Here is an 18509-nt window from a genome sequence, read left to right as displayed (position 1 = left end):
GCTCCGGAGGTCGTTACTTGTGGCTGCCTTCATCACAGGGAGTGGAGGAAAAGGGTATTTGGAGGAGATGATTTATCTGATGTGGTTTAGGCGCATATTTTTTGGTGAGTTAAATTGTATACTTTGTGCAGCTGGCCCAGGGATACCACATGACTTGACTCAGGATTCGGTTACTGTTTTGTAGCATGTGCAGAAAAGAGTTTCAGACTTTCTTTTCTACAGCTCCAGTAATTTCATCCGTAATCTCCTGGTCTCTTGAAGAGTGAGGTGGACCAGAGATACCTGGAGTGATCCTCGGTCAGAGTGATCAGCAGCACAAAATGGGCCCAGAAGGGAAGAGGAGTGACCTTTCCGAACAAGGGGAGCAGGAGGGAGCTGTCACGTGGAGACTCAGCTGTCTGAGGGGAAGTGAGAATCCACAGCACAAAAGCTGGTTTAAAGAAGCATTTTGTTCTAAAGAGCTTTGTTCTCCTCTGTGTGCATGACAGCTGCCTTTTTCTTTTTATTTGTGCTCCATGGCAATACCTGGCAGGTGACATTTGGGGTGATAACATCCCTGCCACATTTACCTTCGTGGAGAGATGAGTAATGTGACTCTAAGTGGAGCACAAGTGTCATAACTCTATTGCTATGCCAACTGCCAGTATTCCCTTTTCCTTGGAGCCCTGCCTGGTGAGATGACAGGCTGCAGAAGATGGGTTTAGATGGTATCTCAGTCCTAAAACCATTCTCCCAACCTTTTGTTAAAAATGTGCAGAGCTGCTGTGAGCAGATTTGTGTCCAGACCCCTGCTATCTCCAGATAGCTAAACTCACTACCCCATTTCGAGTAAATCCAAAATGTCACTTTGTGGAGTTTTCCCCCCTCCCTTATTTTAATCTTTAACTATTCCAGCCATTGAGGTAATTCCATTTAAAAGAGATTTACTAACACTTTTATAGCAACTGCATTTTTATTGCAATTTTAAAACAATGTAAACTGGCAGTCTTCACTATTTGAGGGTGAAGGGCCCTTTTGACTCTCAAAGAAAACTAGAGTGGTTTTCACTCCAGGCTTCAGAGCTTCAGCTCTCTAAAATACTTTACTAAAAAGTTGAGAGATCAACAGGAGAACCCAACTTTGGTTCTCAGAAATTTTCTTCTGTGAGTTTCATTTCAACATCCAGCAGTTGTGAAGTCAAGTTTGGTGGTAGCCAAAAGGGCAGAGGGAGGTTAGGGAAGAAAAAAGTTAACAAAATAAGGGTGGAATTAACTGGTTCTATGGAAAGGGGGAGAGTGAGTGAAGCAAAGGTGAAGACTGGAACATCCTTTTTGAAGCACGAGGTCTTCAAGTCACCTGGGTATTTAACTGCTCGTCTTGTGCTTCAGGTTCTGGGAAAAGATTACTAGGGAAGGCTCGAAGGAAGTCACGGTAGTTTACATAGTCTTCTCCACAGGAACAATAGTCAATGAGCTGTGGGGACAAAAAACAACAAACACCATAAAGAGTTGGAAGAAGCTGCAAAATCGAGGGGTTTTTAGGGGAAAGTGCCCAGAGGTACTGCTTTTGTGTCAGAGCAGGAGATCCTATTCCCCTGTTGGAAGAGCCTTGGTAGTCCTGATTCACAGGTAAACTTAGAAGCATAGAATCACTAATGTTAGAAAAGACCTGCAAGATCAAGTCCAACCTTTAGATCATCAAATCCAACCATCTAAGAGTTGGACTTGATGGTCTAAAGGTTGGACTTGTTGATCTAAAGGTCCAAGTCCAACCTTGAATGCCTATAGATGACATTAATCTGTGTAAGAAGAGCTAAAGTGTTTGAGTCTAATCTTGATTTCCTTCTGGGCATCATGACAGTGGCAATAGACCCACAAAAATACAAAGCATGGCCACAGACTTGACACAGGCCACGGGAAATCTTCCAGAAAGCCCTGCCAAAAGTGGGATGGGGGCTATGTGTCTAACTGTCCCTGTTCCCTGGTGTCACTTTGGTGAGTGCACATGGCATGAAGGGGAGACACAGATAATTGAGCTCGGAGACAGCCCGACTAATGAGCCAGTTCTGGTGTCCGTGCCTGACCCTGCATTGTGTTACAGAGCTATAGCCTTTGAGTGCTTAAGGGGAAGAAAGAGGGCTTTTGTTTCTTTAATTGCATAACTAATCTCCTTCTGACACCCAGGGAGATGGAAAAGGTCTAATATCACAGTTCCTTGAAAGGATTCTTCTTCCCCTTGTCACCCAGAGATAGATTCACCGGGGTTTGCTCTGGTGTGACTGACAGCTGTGCTCCTCTCCAACCCAGGCAGCAGTTCACACTCTGCCCTGTGTTTAATTTATAGCCCTGCCACGCTCCCGAGTGCTCTGGGAACACTGGTATTAAGATTTCAAGAGAGAAGAGGGATGTTTTTAGTGTGTAAGCCCTAGAATGGGGTTTCAAACATAGAGGTTTAGTCTAAGTTGTCACAGGTTCTCCAGCTAGTTTTAGTCATGTCACTTCCTCTCCCATTCTCAGATGGAGCAGGAAGGACCCACCACACTGTAAATTCCTCAGGGTGGAGGGAGGTCTGATGAACTCTAGCACAGGAAAGCCCTGGATGCTGGCCAGGGCCTTTATTCATCCACATTCAGAGACACAAATCCCCTGCCCGTGCACCTTTCTAGCCATGGCTGGGATGCTCACACTTGGCTGGTTTAGAAAATTTGTTATTTTAGCAAGGGAACTAGTCCCTCTGGTTTCTAGATTTCTCTAAACTCTGAGTCTGCCTTTACTGGCCACTAATCTACTGCCTGTTATATGATGCTAAGGAAGCACCCTTGCCAGTCATATTCCTGAAAGGATCCTCCATCCCTGCTGCATGAATTCTTCTCTCAGTTTCCCTCACATTTTCTGCTGTGCAGACTGTGATCTCCACGTGCTGTTGCTCACAGTCCCCAGCTGTGTCAACCAAGTGGTTATGATTCTAATTTCTTTCTCTCTTATTATTTAATTTTTTGGGACAATACTTAATTCTTAAACCTTCAATTCAGTTGCTGCAAAATCCAGAATATCTCTAAGCTTTCCTAAGGCTCATTCCCTAAGCACCTCAGTGTCATCTCTACTCAATCCCAACTGTGCTGGGCAGACATTCCATAGGTCTGCAGTAGCCTATCCCTGATCTCTATCATGATGTAACACCTCTTCTGCTCATCCAAGACCTGAGCCAGCAGGAATGTTCAGGCTTCACATGACAGTGCAGCCAAACATGGGGGGCAACCTGGGTAACATTTCTTCCCCTTCCTTTGAGGACAGCAATTATTATCTGCTCTAAGACACAGGCTCAGTCCAACATCTCAAAAGCCTTTCTAAATTGGGACTCTATTGCCCTTTTCTTGAAGCTGTTCCTCTTTGTAGGGTAAAGCAGCTGGTTAGGGTTGGTTTTTATAAGAGATCATTTGGAAGAACTACAGGAGGGAAAGCAGAACACCCCTTCCTCCTGACCTTTTTAAGAAGAATGGTGCTGGTTGGCACTTCCAACCTATCACAAAGGTCCAAAAATATTCCTTTGTCCATGATTCCAGAGCCATCCTTGTCACACTGATGAAATGCCTCATGAAACCTCCTGGTGTTCAAGTAGCTGTGACGGAGCTTCAGCTCCTTCTGAACCTCCTCAATTAAGTCATCCAGGGCCTGCTTGGGGATGTCACTGCAGAAGAAAATAATAACAGGATTTCATGTAAAAGCTGATTCTGGCAGCCTTACTGTGACACTTGTGTGAACAAGGAGCATTTCCCTGTGTGTTCCACAGTCCTGGGAACTGTGGACAACTCAAGTTTCAAGCAGAGCCCCTGAACTACCATGATATTGCCTCCAAACAATGTTCTGAGGGAACATGGGTGTTACTGGGTCACACAAAATGAGTCCAGACAGCTAAAAAAGAGGTTGTGGTCTAGGCTCTGATGGGCTGATAAGCACAGAAGGAACAAATGTCAAAAAAAAAAGACTCCACCAACCACCCACTAAGCCTGCAATGATCAAGTAGCTCAAATTGGCAGCATCTGTTACAGTGAACTGATGCCTTTTGGGAAAAGGTGCCCCCCCCCCCATCCCTGGAAGTGTTCAAAATCAGGCTGTATGGAGCTCTGAGCAACCTGTTCCAGAGAAAGGTGTCCCTGTCCACAGCAGAAGGGTTGGAACTAGATGAGCTTTAAGGTCCCCTCTAACCCAAATTCTGTGATTCCATGATCTGGCTGAAAGTGTCTCTGCTCATGAGCCAGAGCTGTCCCACAAGGGTTTTGGGTCAGCACCAGCCACGACATTTTATTGTACACACTTCACCCCCTCTGTATGTGTCCAAACACAGGCTCTTGTAGCTGAATAACCAGCAGAGCAGCCAGCCCATGGAGGCTGCTGCAAATGCCCTTAGATGTCAACCCTGAGTGTTGTTTAGCCCCACAACGCCATCCTTTGTAGCCTACTTGTTGACAGTGTCCTTTACTGCCTTCCGTGGGCGAAAATGATCCCTCAGGGATTGCAGTGTTGTTGCAGGGAAACTCTCTGCGTTTCTTTCCAAGTAATTAAGCACATATTCGTCAGCATCAGTGATAACAAACCTGTGGCCAAACACTGGGGAAGAGGCATGAAAGAAAGAAGTGTTACTTGTGTTTCAGTATGGGCAAGTCCCTTCATCCAGGAGGGAGCATGATTCCTCTCCTGTGGCTGGTCTCAGCTTTGAGCCAGCTCTGCTATTTGTTTCACTTCTTGAAGTAAGAATAGTTTCACTGATTCAAAGGTTCAGACATTGACAGTAACAGAATTATATCGGTGTACACCACCTGCTGATCTGGAAGCTCAAATGTGATGAGACCCAGAAGCAACAAATCCTTCAAGCAAAGGAAGGGATATGCACTGTCCATGCAATAAATGTCATATCAGAGCAGAGTATTATCAATCCAGGCTGGATTTTACCTTCAATTGTAGAGCCAATGGTGAAGTCAGAGGGCTGAAAGTATATGGGATCCTCTGGAGTAGACCCTGGCTTGGCAACTCTGGTCCTTTTTAAGTATTTGCCTCCAGGGATGCCAGAGTTTTGGATTGGGGGTTCATAGATGCTGATCGTGTCATCAGAGAGGAAATAAGAGAGGATGAAACGACGATTTCTGTCCTCAGGGACTGGTGATTCCTAAAGCAAAGGTAGTGGGTTTGGAAAAGAACATTTCAACCAGGTTTTCCTTTCCTGGGGTGCTCAGGAGTACCTGGTAACCCACCCATAAGCACCCAGAGCTCACAGCTTTTTTTATTGCTGACTAAACAAAGCTCCTGGTGTGCCGACATAGTGTAACAAAGCCTTAGACAGCACTCACTATCTGAATTTCAAAGGTTATGTGCTCTACTCAGGCAACAGCAGCAGAATCTAGGCTGCAGTGACCAAGTATATTCAGTATTTCCACTGACTGAATAATCCAAGAGAAAGGAATATCCTATATGGAATGATTCATCCCAGAGAGGCTGTAAAATTCAGTATTAAAGTTACATTTTTTTCATTCTACTGAGTGCCTGAGAGAGGTTGGTGCTGCTTCAGCTCTTAGTCACAGGAAGTCACTCCCCTGACACACCAGTGGGTTTACTTGCCTCCTTTAAAATTAAGTGGATCTGAACTTGTCAGCTGTGACCTTTAGGGAGCTCCTGCACAATAGGGAAAAGAAACCAGCCCTTATTCACCCAGGGTGTTTGGAGAGGGCAGGCACCAGGCAGCACAGGAAATGCCATTGCTACTGCTGGACGTGCCAGAGGCTCCTTGCATAAACCAACTGGAAAGCTGGCACAAAGGCCAGGGCCTGGATGCTCTTGGAAAACACCGGACTCTCCAGCTTCTACGCTGGCACTTGGCTGCTCTGCTAGGACAGCTCCTTCCTGGCTGCTGCATCCAGGACTAGCCTGGAGAAGGGCAGGTGCTGGAGCCAGCAGCAGAGACATCAAGCTCTGGCTCATGGCAGCAGTTTCAGGCAGGCAGGGGCACAGTGCCCAGTGCAAGGCTGTTCCAGTCAGGGCCATCTGTCACGTGCCGCTGGCAGTGGGAGTTTTTCCATAAATGGCTGTGGGTTTGTGGCATGTCTGGTTGGTACTTTCTGGCCTTGTTGTTTTTTTTTTTCCTACCTTCTTGTGCTGCTCATTGTTACAGCGAGCACACAAGGATGCCCCCTGGCATCCCCCGAGGGACACTCGTGCTGGCTTGGGGAACTCTCTTCTCCCACTGGCACAGAGAAGAATTTGCCAACAGCCTTGTCTGAGCAGGCTGCTCCTCCCACCCTCCTGACTCTACCACACAAGCTGGCATTATTCCACCAAGGAAAGCACTTACCAGGGCTGCCTGGTACCGCAGGACCTTGAGATCATTCTCCAGCATCTTAATAACATCTTTCTGTGGACGCTTTGGAATCAGGCGGAGGCAGTTCTGGAGAGAGTCTTCAGGCATGCCAAAACCATTATGGGGAGGAATTACCTGCATCCAGAGGAGATATCAACCATAAACAGCTGAAACTGAGAAGAAGACAAAGTTTGCAAGGCAGCTTATCAAAACCTGTCTAATTTGGAAGGAAATCTTCAGTCACCAGGTAGCAAGAGCTGTGACAATCTACCCAGTAGAGATGCTACTGGCCTGGTCATGTGTTGGATTTAATGAAAATATAAGAGGATTAAAAAAATCAGAAAGCCAGGTAATTTCTCTGAATAAAGAGACTATGGCTGTATTATAGAATCATAGAATGATGGAATGGTTTGGGTTGGAAGGGACCTTAAAATCATCTAGTTCCAGCTAAACCTTCCTGTGCACAGGAACTCAACCGTCTATTTGGTTACACTGGTAACCTATCCCCACCATGTCTATGTTATAGGTCAATTAACACTCCAAACCATTCCTAGGCTCAGTTTGGGAGGTAACAAGCACTGTGATCATCTCCAGTAGGCAATCTGGACTTGGCAAAACTGTTTTGGAGAGTAAGGAGAGTTCAGTAGTATGACTGCAGCCAGATTTTCATTTTTATATCGATTATGACCATTCTTGCCTTGTCTTCTTCAAATTACTCGCTTTTTTTCTTTAAGTTGAACTTGTTTTCTGTAGGTTCTCACTAAACTGAACCTCTACTTTATTATAAGAGCTTATACCAACTACTTCTTTCCTTTCTCCCTTTCAGAAATTGTTTGCAGTACCTGTGGAACTTTTTCGAGTGGTTTCTCACTGATTTGCAGTGGCTGGAAGTCTGTGATCCCAAATTTTTCCCGATAGAAGTTCTGTGTGAACTTGTCACAATCATAGATTAAGAAGGTGCGTCCAAGGAGGGTGATGGTTTTGCCAATAGCAAAATCTCTGGGTGAGTACCACTCAAGTACCTCCTCATTAGTGATCTCCAGCACACAGCTTGGGAAGCCCACTAAGGACAATGGAGCAAAAGGAAAAGTAAATTAATCAGGTAGATGTTAACATTTCTAAGTGAAAAGGAATATAAAAGCAAGCTGTATAAATAGCTCCAGGGAGCTGTTGGCACTGCTGTCCTGCCACTGTTTCCCAAAAGATAAAGAATTTCGTGATCACTTAAAGAACTTTGACTATAAAACAGTGACACTTGGAGTGTTCTCAGCCAAGTTTCTCCAGAGGCAGTGTATCTCTGGCCCAGCCACCATGGACGTGTCCACCCACCAAGGCACTTTAGCCCAGACAGATGTGCCAATCTAAACTTACTTTTCTTTTCTGCGAGGGTTTTGGGCAAGCGCTGGCGTTTCATCAGGACTGGGAATGGGTCTCTCCCATCGTTTCTACTGTACACTTCCCGAACCTCCACTGTGTCATCTGCCAAGAAGTAATGGATGATGCAACGATGCTGGTCACCAAAGGGGTGGTTTGTGTCATCCCATATGGCGTAGAAGCGAAGGACCTGGGGTGGAGAAAAGAGAAGCAGACAATCATGGATCTGAATCATCTTTTGATGCCAAGAAATCAAACTGCTCATGCTGAGATGCTCAAGAGTTCCCCAAGGTCCAGCTCCTGAACAGGCAGCCCAGTAGCCACCAAGGCTAAACTGGCAGTAAACTGGAAGGTGTGGCCCAGCTTACATCCACATAGCAAAACTGCCTGTTCCACTCAAAAAAGGTGGAACACATCCAAAATAGTATCTGGATACAATCCTGGTCTGTGCTAACCCATAGCTGATGGCCGGGAGATGTTTGATTGATAGCTGGCCAGAGACAACATGCAGAACTTGGGTTGTATCCCAGCCCTGGTTCATTTTCTAGTATGGATGTAGTCCATAGGGTTCCTTAAACTGTTGCTACATGAAAAGAAGATCCAGAGGAGCAGGGAGGCCAGTGTTAGTCGGCTGTGTGCACAGGGAGAACTCAGTCAGAACAAGTGGCAGTTTTGTTTGTCTGAAATTGCCTGCTCTGGCACCTGGCATCAATGTTTTGGGGGAAGAGAGGAGTGGATGCAGCACAACCATTCGTAATAGAACTGCATCTGGATGCTAAATTCCAGAGGCAGGTGGCTTATCTCATCCCAACAGAAAGCAAGAGAGCAATGGATACTCTGCAATCTAAAAAGGAGCTGGCAAGAGTTTACAAGGCACAAAGCCCAGAAAAAACATAAAAGGTCCTGTTTCTCACTAAAGCCACGAAAGGAGCAAATCTGGAGTCTCTTCAGCAGACTGAGGTGTTTTAGAATGATGGAGGTTGCAGATTTGGGTTTCAATGGCACATATAGTCTGTAATCACAGAATCATCTAGGCTGGAAAAAAACTCTTAGATCATGGAGTCCAACCTTTGACCAACCTTGACTTTGTCAACTAGATCATGGCACTAAGTGCCACATCCAATTGTTTCTTTGACACCTCCAGGGATGGTGACTCCACCATTTCCCTGAGCAGTCCCTTCCAATGTTTAACAGCCCTTACAATGAAGAAAATATTCCTGATGTCCAACCTGAACCTCCCCTGGCACAGCTTGAGGCCATTTCCTCTCATCCTGTCCCTTGTTTTCTGGGAGCAGAGCTCAACCTCCATCTGGCTCTACTGTTCTGTCAGGGAGTTGCAGAGGGTAAGAAGGACTCCCTGAGCCTCCTTTTCTCCAGGCTGAGCCGCCCCAGCTCCCTCAGCTGCTCCTGGTGCTCCAGCCCCTTCCCCAGCTCCTTTCCCTTCCCTGGACACGCTCCAGCCCTTCAATGTCTTTCCTGAAGTGAGGGGCCCACAACTGGACACAGGATTGGAGGTGCTTTATGAGTGGGTACTATGGGTAATCCCACAGTATGTGGGTAATCTCCAGCTCTCTCACCTTTGTGTCGTAGGTCAGGAACTGCCAGAGGGGGTCGGGACCTGCTGGCACGATGGGCTTTTGCACAGGCGTCCGGCGCTGTTCTATGTAAGGATCCGAAACCAATTGCTCTGGAGGGTTCAGTACAATTCCCTGGCTCTCCATGAACACCTAGGAAGGTCATCTGAGGTGTTAATGTGCCGTGAGTTCTGAAGGTAAGAGGTGACTAGAGATTACCGGTGGGCAGAGGTGAGGGAGGTCAGAATACTGCAAGGTCCTCTGTGAGGAGAACAGAGAACTCTACTGCAATAGCAAGTACATCAGATGACAAAGATATTTGTTTAAGCTACTTCTTAGCTTTGCTTACCCTTTAATTAATCAGAGCAGTCCTGTCTTCAACATCCTAACTCAGATTTCACTGGAGCACAGTTTTCCTTGGCCTTAGGGCTTTAAATAGAGGATAACTGCCAGTTGGTCTCTTTTATGTAAATGAAAAAAGTTAAATGGGTGTTTAACACAGATGCAGTCAGCTTAAATTTGCAAGAGTCTTAGCGCTGTGTCAGACAGTGGAAGTTAGTGTTACCCACACTAGGCCCACCAAGACCTCCCAGGCATGAGGATATGTGTCAGTGTCAGCTTCATTCCATCTTTCAGGAGTACTTTTCCCACAGAAAGAGTGCAATCTGCTTGTTTATGAAGGGCTTTCTTGCTTACCTTGGATGCATGAACAACCTCTAGGGTGTCATTTGTGTACTCGCATCACTCACTCAAAACAACCTCTGAAGTCAATGGACTTGTTCCCTTTTTAGCCTTGGGAAGTGGCCCATGAAAATATTCGGCCCAGGAAACACCCATGCAAACTTCTCCAAGGGGGATGTGGGATCCCCCCGAAGACTCACAAGGCAGGTTCACACTTTCAGACTCACTATTTTCCGGTCTGGAGGGTGCAGGTTAATGATAAATAGACTGGTGGCCTGGAGATGTGGACCCATGTAAGCTCATTCCATGTTTTTCATCAAATTAACATGAGGACCAGCTCTTCATTTGATGTGGGCTGACTTTAACAGTCCTCCAGTTTCAGCACAGCTGGTCCCACAGCCACATATACACCAATTATTACACATGTTTGGGAACATTCCTGGGCATTGAGGCCAACTGGCAAGGAAAAGCCTGGATCTAAACTCTCACAGCTTCCAGAACAGGTTGACTGCACGTAACTCACCTATTGAGAATGGTCCCTGGAGTATTCTAACTCCTGGCCTGGAAGAATAGTAGCTGAGCAGGACTGAGATTATCCTGGGGAAAATCTAACAGGATACCAGTGTACTGGTAATTGTTATAACTTGTTATTGGATCGTTATTATCTCATTTACTGGCACAGAAATAGCCAGAAATAGAAAAGCAGGCAGTGAGTAAGCTTTTAGAAAGGTCAGTTCATACCATGATTCCCAACCCACAGATCATGGCTTGGCTGTGGATGGGTGCAGAATTATTGATTTTATTCCCTTCCCCTGTCCTTAACAGAGGAATATTAAATCAGAAAAGAGTTAGGATCCCTAATTTCCTTCTCATGTATGCACAATGTTTCTGCACCCGGAGATGAATCGGAATTTGTACTGCAAGGAGAAGTCCTGAGGACAAGGGGTGGATTCCCAGCAGTCCTGGGGCTAAAGTACCAAGCAGTTCACATGCCCTCAGCAAATATCATACCTTGAACTCTGCATTGGCCTGAAGAAAGAAATCTATACAAAAAGCAAAATGAAAGACTGTGAGCTACAGATGCAAGCTGCTGGACTCTAACAGGTCTGTCCACCTGTAATTCCCAGGATTCTTTCTGTCAGTGTTCTCTCTACCAGCAACCCACCTTGGTGAAGGAGTCGCAGTCGACTAAGCGGTACGTCCTGCCGTACATGGTGATGTTCGTGGCCAGATTCAGGTCCTTCCAGTGGTAATAATCCCCCTGGTCATTCTTGGGCACCCGGTGGCGTCTCATAAGTTTGCCTTGAATGAGCCCAGAGTTCTTCACCACAGGCTCTATGACACACATGCTGTCGTCTTCCAGGTAGTAGTAGATGCCCACTTGGCGGATCCGGTAATGCTCCTCTGCAGAGGTAAGAACTTCTTCCTTGAAATAGGCATCGAACTTCAAAACCTGCCCAAGGGACAACATAACAGAGGGGGAGAGAAAGAAACAATTTGAACACTGTGATTAGTCTATTAAGAGCAATAATTTATTTTTAATTTGCTCTGGCAGTGCAAAGTTACTGGATTGTGTTCTACAAAATCATCAAACACAACTGAGGCCAAATCTGTGAGTGGTGGCAGAGGCACCGTGAGGGCTTTTATCAAGACCTGCCTTTGACAAATTTGACATGCATGGGACAGGTGTAAAAATACAAGTTTTTCCTTACTCCTCCTTAATCACATGCTTATTTCACCTTCTGCCAGGTGCTTGGCTGTTGACAGTAATTTACTGACATACGTTACTCTTTATTTGTCAGCTTTACAGCCCCTGATTTAGGGAAGAGATTTTAAAATCTGCATGGCTCATCATGTCAAGGCCAGGTCGGATGGGGCTCTGAGCAACCTGGTCTAGTGGAAGGTGTCCCTGCCCATGGCAGGAGGGTAGGAACAAGAGGATCTTTAAGTCCCTTCCAACCCAAACTATTCCACGATTGTATGATCTGAAGTCACATCTATTCAGCACTGACAGCAAAGCCTGATCTGTGCTGGGGAAACAAGGAAATTAATCAGCCAGTCCCTGTGCTTGGCAGAAGTAGGAGGAGTATTCTCTCCAAGGTCATTCAATGACCCTAAGAGGATGTAAGTGGCCAATCAGGCCTTGCATACCCAGGCTACATCAGCACAGAGGCCTGGATAATGAAGGGATGATAAAGCCAGCAAGTTCCTACCAGTCAGCAAAGTGCCCCACAAGGGACCAGGACACCCCCAGCAGCACTGGGGCCCTTGATGCTCCTCTGGCTTGAAGGAAGAGGCAGAGAAGGATCTGACAGAATAAACAGCAATGTATACATCACTCTGAAGGAACAGCCTCAGTAATTAACACGGCACATCTGTTCCCCAGCCTGTCTCACAGACGGACTGAGGGTTGGCTGGCTCCAGACTGCTCCAGGCTGCACTCCCTGGCAGTGTGTGGAGCCCTGCATGTGTCGAGCTCCAGGAGCCTTGCACAGAGCTCTGCAGCCACTGCTCTGTCCGTGGCTGCCAATTGCAGGATGGGACACTGGAGCATTTAAAATCAAGGGTCAGCTCAGGACTGCCCTGAACAGACACAGAGCCACCTCCTAGTCCAATATGATCACCGGGATGTAACTCAGGAAGTACTAATGGCGCAGCACAGGCTGGGACACGCTGTGATGACCAACACAAGCATAAATAGATAGACCACAGTCAGACTATCAGAGTCCCCACTGCAGACTGATGTTTCCAGTTAAAGCTCAGTTGCAATCTCAGTACAGTTTTGGAAACACAAAAAGCCAAGGCTGTGGCTTACAGAGCAATAGTTATAAACTGGAGCTTTTCAGAGTTAATCAAAATCTCTTTTCCAACCCTGCTGGAAATGCTGGAGTATAACTTGCAGGCAATGTCTTACATCGTTTACGTATTATAATCCTCCTCTCTAGCAAAGAAAGCCTCTTTCAGTCTGGGGTTCAGCTGTCTCTGACTAAGGGCTGTGGCATCTGAAAACTGCTGCACAAAGTCTTGTGAACCCTGGAGCCGAGTGTTTGTGTCTCCGAATTTGGCCAGTGATATTCCTGGAATAAGCTTCTTTATACCTGTTTGTCAAAAGCCACGTATGACGGCATGAAGGGTGGAGGTGGAGACTTCTTGGCTGGCCCGTAGGTCAGGGTGGGTCCCTTTGTGCATAAATCATCCAGCTGATCTTGAGAGAGCAGATTTGGGAAGATCGTCTCCCCGCCAATCCCCTCCCTTGGCAGCTGGGAAAAGGCATATCCATTTCTGAAGCCCAGTGTGTGGGACCGATGAAAAGATGTTCTCTGTGGAAAGAAATCCAGCTGTCAAAATACTGCATGAACTGAGTAGATACAGCTACTGAAAGCACAGAAAACCAGTCTCTCTCCCCTACCCCCAGCATTTTATTATAAACTACTGCAGCAGCTATTTAAAATCAAATTTTACACTTAGACCAAGGAGGCTGAAAAAACAGTAAGTGGCTGGATGTAAAAAGTATGAGAGTGGACTCAAATCCTAACACTCTCACAGATTCCCCAAGAACTGAAATCAATGAATTTCCCTATTGCCACCATACTCAGTGCCTAGAATGGGGTGTCAGCACTTTATGTGGTATTGATCTCACAACCCTTTTGTTCCCTACCCTGTTTTTCAGCAGTACAGGGCACCATGGGACCTCAGTTACTGCCTTATGGTGCTCCCTTGACTGTTGTGCACTCTCTGTGTATTCTGTTGTTATTTATTTTGTTAACCCTCTCCTGGGCATGATACAGGATTTTCTTTGCTGGGCTAAATCTTGGTGTGTCATGCTCACAGAACTGCAATTATGAAACCTACTAAAGCACATTAGTTGTTTTATCACCTCTCTCCACAGCCACAGAATCACAGAACAGCTTGATTTGGAAGAGACTTTTAAAGGTCATCTGGTCCAACCCCCTGCCATGGGCAGGGACACCTTCCACTATCCCAGGTTGCTCCAAACCCTGTCCAACCTGGCCTTGAACTTCCATGGATAGCACAGCCACAGCTTCTCTGGGCAACCTGTGCCCGTGTTTTACCACCCTCACTGCAAAAAACTTCTTCCTTACACCTAAACTGACTCTCTTTTAGTTTAAAACCATCATCCCTTGTCCTAGTGGTACAGGCCCTACTAAAAAGTTTGTCCTCATCTGTCTTGTGGACCCTTTAGGCACTGGAAGGGGCTCTAAGGTCTCCATGGAGCCTTCTCTTCTCCAGGTGAACACCCCCAGCTCTCGCAACCCGTCTCTAGAGCAGAGGGGCTCCAGCCCTCGGAGCAATTCTTTGGCCTCCTCTGGATTCTCTCCAGCAGCTCCAAGTCCTTCTGCTGTTGTTCCCCAGGGCTGGAGGCAGCTCTGCAGGTGGGGTCTCACCTGAGGGGGCAGAGGGGCAGAATCCCCCTCTCCCCTGCTGCCCATGCTGTGGGATGAGCCCAGGACACGGGGGGTTTCTGGGCTAGGATTGTCCATGCGCCGGGGCAGGTCCAGCCTCTCACCCACCAGAATCCAAAGTCCTTCTCCCCAGACTCAATCAGAGCTGTGAGTAGGACTTGATCTCTTTCAGCCAGTCCTGCTCTTCACTACTGAAGAGTAGGTTCAGACCTGAGTGCCATCAAGCCATTCCACTTGCTGTAGAATTCACCACACCTGGTACATCACCTGCACTCCTGAAAGCCTGACTGGTCCCACTGGGCTTTCAACACTTCATGCTCCAGAGAAAGCAGGAGAAATTATGAGTCTTTGACAATAAAACCCCTTGACTGTTGCCAAATAAAACAGAGTTGTATGCATTTCTAGTGCTGAAAGAACAAGTTTCAGCTCCTTTTCCAGCCTCAGACTTGCACTCAGTCCAACCTCAGGCATGTGAAACACTTCTTCTCCACCCCCTACCTCACCCCTCATGGTTAAGCCTCTAATCTTATTTATATCTTCAAGGCCCCACTTGAATTTCACATAATTCCTTGTTTTCTCTTTAACCTACTACTACAGATCTTGCAATGGAGAGAGCAGTGAGGAAAACAGGTTCAGGTGAAAATAACAGTTGACTAAAGACACGTTAGCACAACATCTTACAAACTGCCACAGAACTGCCATTTCCTTCTGTTAAATACATCCAGAGGGAAAGCTGTGGGGAAAATATTCAAGGAAAACCAGGAAGTTTGTCTTTCATTTGAGCAATATCAGTGTTTGCCAGAAGTGCACAGGCTTTTAAGGGCCCACAGTTGCCTAAAAAAAACACCTCATAGAGACACTAGGCTCCTGGAGTGGATAAGCTCTCCCAAGTGAGCCTTGGATGCCAGATAACATCTCACAGGATCAGGTGACTAATGGAAATTTAAAAGGGAAAACCCAGAATGTAAACTCCTAATCCCAGTAGCTGCCAGTCCCTATCTGAAGAAACTGCACTGAATTAAGTCCTACTTTTTCCAAGTCTATAACACTTCACACAAACACCATTCTCTCTCCCAGTGTCTGTGTTTCCCTGTCCCATGAGCACTAAGCAATAACAACACTGTTTATTTGATCACAGAGGTTTCCTTCAACACCTCTCAGCATTCACTGGAAAACAAGTGTTGTGATGCCCATTTTAGAGACTGGAAAATTGCAGATTTCCGAGACGTTATAAATGATCTCAGGGAAATAGTATTATTATCTGATAATAATTCTGAGATGACCTTTATTACTGCATGGTTATTTGTTATGAGTAAATGACTCCACTAACTGTTGGAGAACTCAGTTGTCAAAGACTGAGGCCAGACTTGGAGCAAGCTGGTCTATGGAAAGTGTCCCTGCCCATGGCAGGGGGTTGGAATGAGATGACCTTTAAGGTCCCTTCCAACCCAAACCATTCCATGATTCTATGATAAGTAATTTTTATATATGAAGCTGAATGCAGCCAGGAATGTTTCCCTGTCAGAAATGCTCTCCAAGGAGCCCGTAAATCCTTGGTGTGCCCAAACCAGGCACGAAATAACCCCCTTTTGGACATTTTGTGGGATGTTTTTGTGCATCCAAGAAGTAAATGGGAGTACTCAGGGAGTATCAGTTCTCTCATCTCAAGAGGACGTTGGGAAGATTTGGGGTTATCAGGTCCTTAGTGTGTGGGTCACTGGGAATGGGGAAAAGGAGAGGTTGCCTCTTCATTTAGGTATCAAGTGCAGAGGATGAGGATGAGACTGCTTATTCCAGGGAATCTGGGAGCACCTCCTTGGGATGATCCTGGAGGCTGTGGTGGTATCAGTTCTGTGGTGGGATACCAGTTCTCTCATCAGGTTATCAGGTTCCAGACCTGGACCACCAAAGATTCAGTTCTCCAGGCAATACCAGGAGAGCATTTTTGAAAGTATCAGATGTTTGGAGGAGGGAGTTTCAGGAGGGTGTTGACTGACCAGGAGATTGGTGACTTCAGGGCATATCTGTCACTCTAAGAGGGGTGGGTGGATGCAGGACACAGTAATATTGGGATGCATTGAGAGATTAATTCCTAGAGGAGGACTGCTTGAAGTTTGGACAGTGTGTGTTCTCCTGGGTATTTCCAGATGAGTGGGTATCAGGTGAATTTAAGGGTCCTGGTTCAGGGCAGTATCACAATGAGTTGAAGGTTCAAACACATTCCTTTGGGGAAACTGAGATGGTTCAGAGAAACAGCAGTTTTCCGGAGGGAATCAGGTTTCAAGACTGTAAAGTGAGTTTGGGGATTTCCCTTGGGGTATCACATGAACTGGTCAGAGAATTATTGGATGGATTCAGGGGGACTGGATTTCCATGGGGTGAGTTTGCAGACAGCAGTTCTGCAGTTATGGAAAAAGCTTTTGGAATCTCAAATGAGGCCAGTGTGTGTGTGTGTCCCTCCCCGAAGCTATCAGAACAAATTCAGGGTTATAAGATGGGTACATGATGCAATGGATTCCTTAGGGACAAGATTAAAAGCACCAAGACCCCTGGAACACACTTGCAATTACAAGGGAGACTGGGAGAACTTAGGGAGTACCAGATCAGCTGTGAGTGGGCTCAGGGAATACCAAGTGGGTTTAGAGCATTCAGGTCCCCCAGAAGTGAGTTCAGCAGGGATCTGTGGGCTTTGGGAAACACCAAGTTCCTTGGGGAGAGTTCAGTGGATATTAGGCCTGCTCAGGAGCATCAAACGAGGTTACAGGGCACCAGGTTCCTTGAGGGTCACATCACAGGGTACCAGGGTCTGGTCAGTTTGAGGGGTACCACGTTCTCAGGACATGGGTTCACACAACACCAAGTTGCCTCAGGGATATTTGGTGAATACCAGGTCTTTCCAGGGAATTACAGAGTGGTCTGAGGAACAGGATGTTCCCTTGGCATGGGTTCAGGGGGTAACATGTCCCCTCTACTCTGCTCTTGTGAGACCTCACCTGCAGTGCTGCATCCACCTCTGGGGCCCCTAGCACAAGGAGGATGTGGAGCTGCTGGAGTGAGTCCAGAGGAGGCCACAGAGATGCTCCAAGAGCTGGAGCCCCTCTGCTTTGGAGACAGGCTGGGACAGCTGGGGGTGTTCACCTGGAGAAGAGAAGGCTCCAGGGAGACCTTAGAGCCCCTTCCAGTGCCTAAAGGGGCTCCAAGAGAGCTGGAGAGGGATTTTGGACAAGGGCCTGGAAGGACAGGACAAAGGGGAATGGCTTCCCACTGCCAGGGGGCAGGGTTAGATGGGATATTGGGAAGGAATTGTTGGCTGTGAGGGTGGTGAGGCCCTGGGGCAGGTTGTCCAGAGAAGCTGTGGCTGCTCCATCCCTGGAAGTGTCCGAGGCCAGGCTGAATGGGGCTTGGAGCAACCAAGTGGAAGGTGTTCCTGCCCATGCCAGGGGATTCGAACCAGATGATCTTTGAGGTCCCTTCCAACCCAAACCATTCCATGATTCCATGAATATTAGTTGACTTTAGGGGTACCAGGTCTCCGGGGGAATTAGAGGAGGGTCTGAGGCAGTACCACATTCCCAGGGGGGGTCTTCAGGGGCCATGAGGTCCCCCGACGAGTCTCTGGCGCCCCTGGTCGAGAGGAGTCCCTGGGACGGGGGAACGGCGGAGGGTACAGCAGGCGTGTGCGCTCACCGTGGGGTCCCTGACGGCACAGCCGGGGAGGAAGGGCAGACCCGGCCCCGGCCCCGGCCCCGGTCCCAGGGCCGGTACCGGTGCTGGTCCTGGTCCCGATCCTGATTCCAGTCCGGGTCCTAGTCCTGGTCCTAATTCCGTTCCCGATCCCGGTCCCGGCCCTGATCCCGTTCCCGGTCCCGCGCTCATGGCGGCGCTCCCGGCCCGGCCCCGCCGACGCGTCTCCACGGCAACCGCCGGGGCGCTCAGTGCGCATGCGCGGACCCTTCCGCGCGCCTCACTCCGCGCCTGCGCAGTTAGCGCCACGGTCCGCGGGGCGGCGGTGGCGACGTTACGGAGGGAGGTGGAGGGGTCGGACCGTCCTTACGCGGTACCGGGCGGGCGGTTCGGCCCCCGCAGTGTGGAAATAAGGACACAGAACGCGTTAATCCTCTTTTACTTG

General features: G+C 47.6%; 1 protein-coding gene across 1 annotated transcript; it reads right to left on the bottom strand.

Annotated features, from left to right (window-relative positions):
• Positions 1-933: 933 nt before the first annotated feature.
• EFHC1 (EF-hand domain containing 1) lies at positions 934-18271 on the bottom strand. The gene is made up of 11 exons (XM_027738361.2): positions 18068-18271; positions 13055-13276; positions 11122-11409; positions 9279-9428; positions 7699-7891; positions 7170-7390; positions 6322-6462; positions 4929-5142; positions 4439-4586; positions 3462-3666; positions 934-1452 (listed from the first exon to the last, which is right to left on the bottom strand). Exons 1-11 carry the CDS (start codon positions 18254-18256, stop codon positions 1327-1329), a joined length of 2097 nt encoding a protein of 698 aa, XP_027594162.1. The 5' UTR covers positions 18257-18271; the 3' UTR covers positions 934-1326.
• Positions 18272-18509: the final 238 nt, after the last annotated feature.

This window comes from Pipra filicauda, unplaced genomic scaffold (genome assembly GCF_003945595.2).
Source record: "Pipra filicauda isolate LSUMZ 115617 unplaced genomic scaffold, ASM394559v2 scaffold24_size8852520_pilon, whole genome shotgun sequence".
NCBI lineage: Eukaryota > Metazoa > Chordata > Aves > Passeriformes > Pipridae > Pipra > Pipra filicauda.
The sequence above is the reverse complement of the archived record's forward strand: the minus strand, read 5'-3'. Positions and strand labels throughout refer to the sequence as shown.

What these genes read in the sequence shown, in the direction of transcription:
- EFHC1 (XM_027738361.2), bottom strand. Translation starts at nt 18,256, where the DNA reads ATGAGCGCGGGACCGGGAACGGGATCAGGGCCGGGACCGGGATCGGGA. An exon ending in TCCTGACCTACGACACAAAG is followed by an intron (nt 7,892 to 9,278) that starts GTGAGAGAGCTG and finishes TCTCCACCCCAG; the next exon opens with GTCCTTCGCTTCTACGCCAT. An exon ending in CATTGGCTCTACAATTGAAG is followed by an intron (nt 4,587 to 4,928) that starts GTAAAATCCAGC and finishes CCTCTTCCCCAG; the next exon opens with TGTTTGGCCACAGGTTTGTT.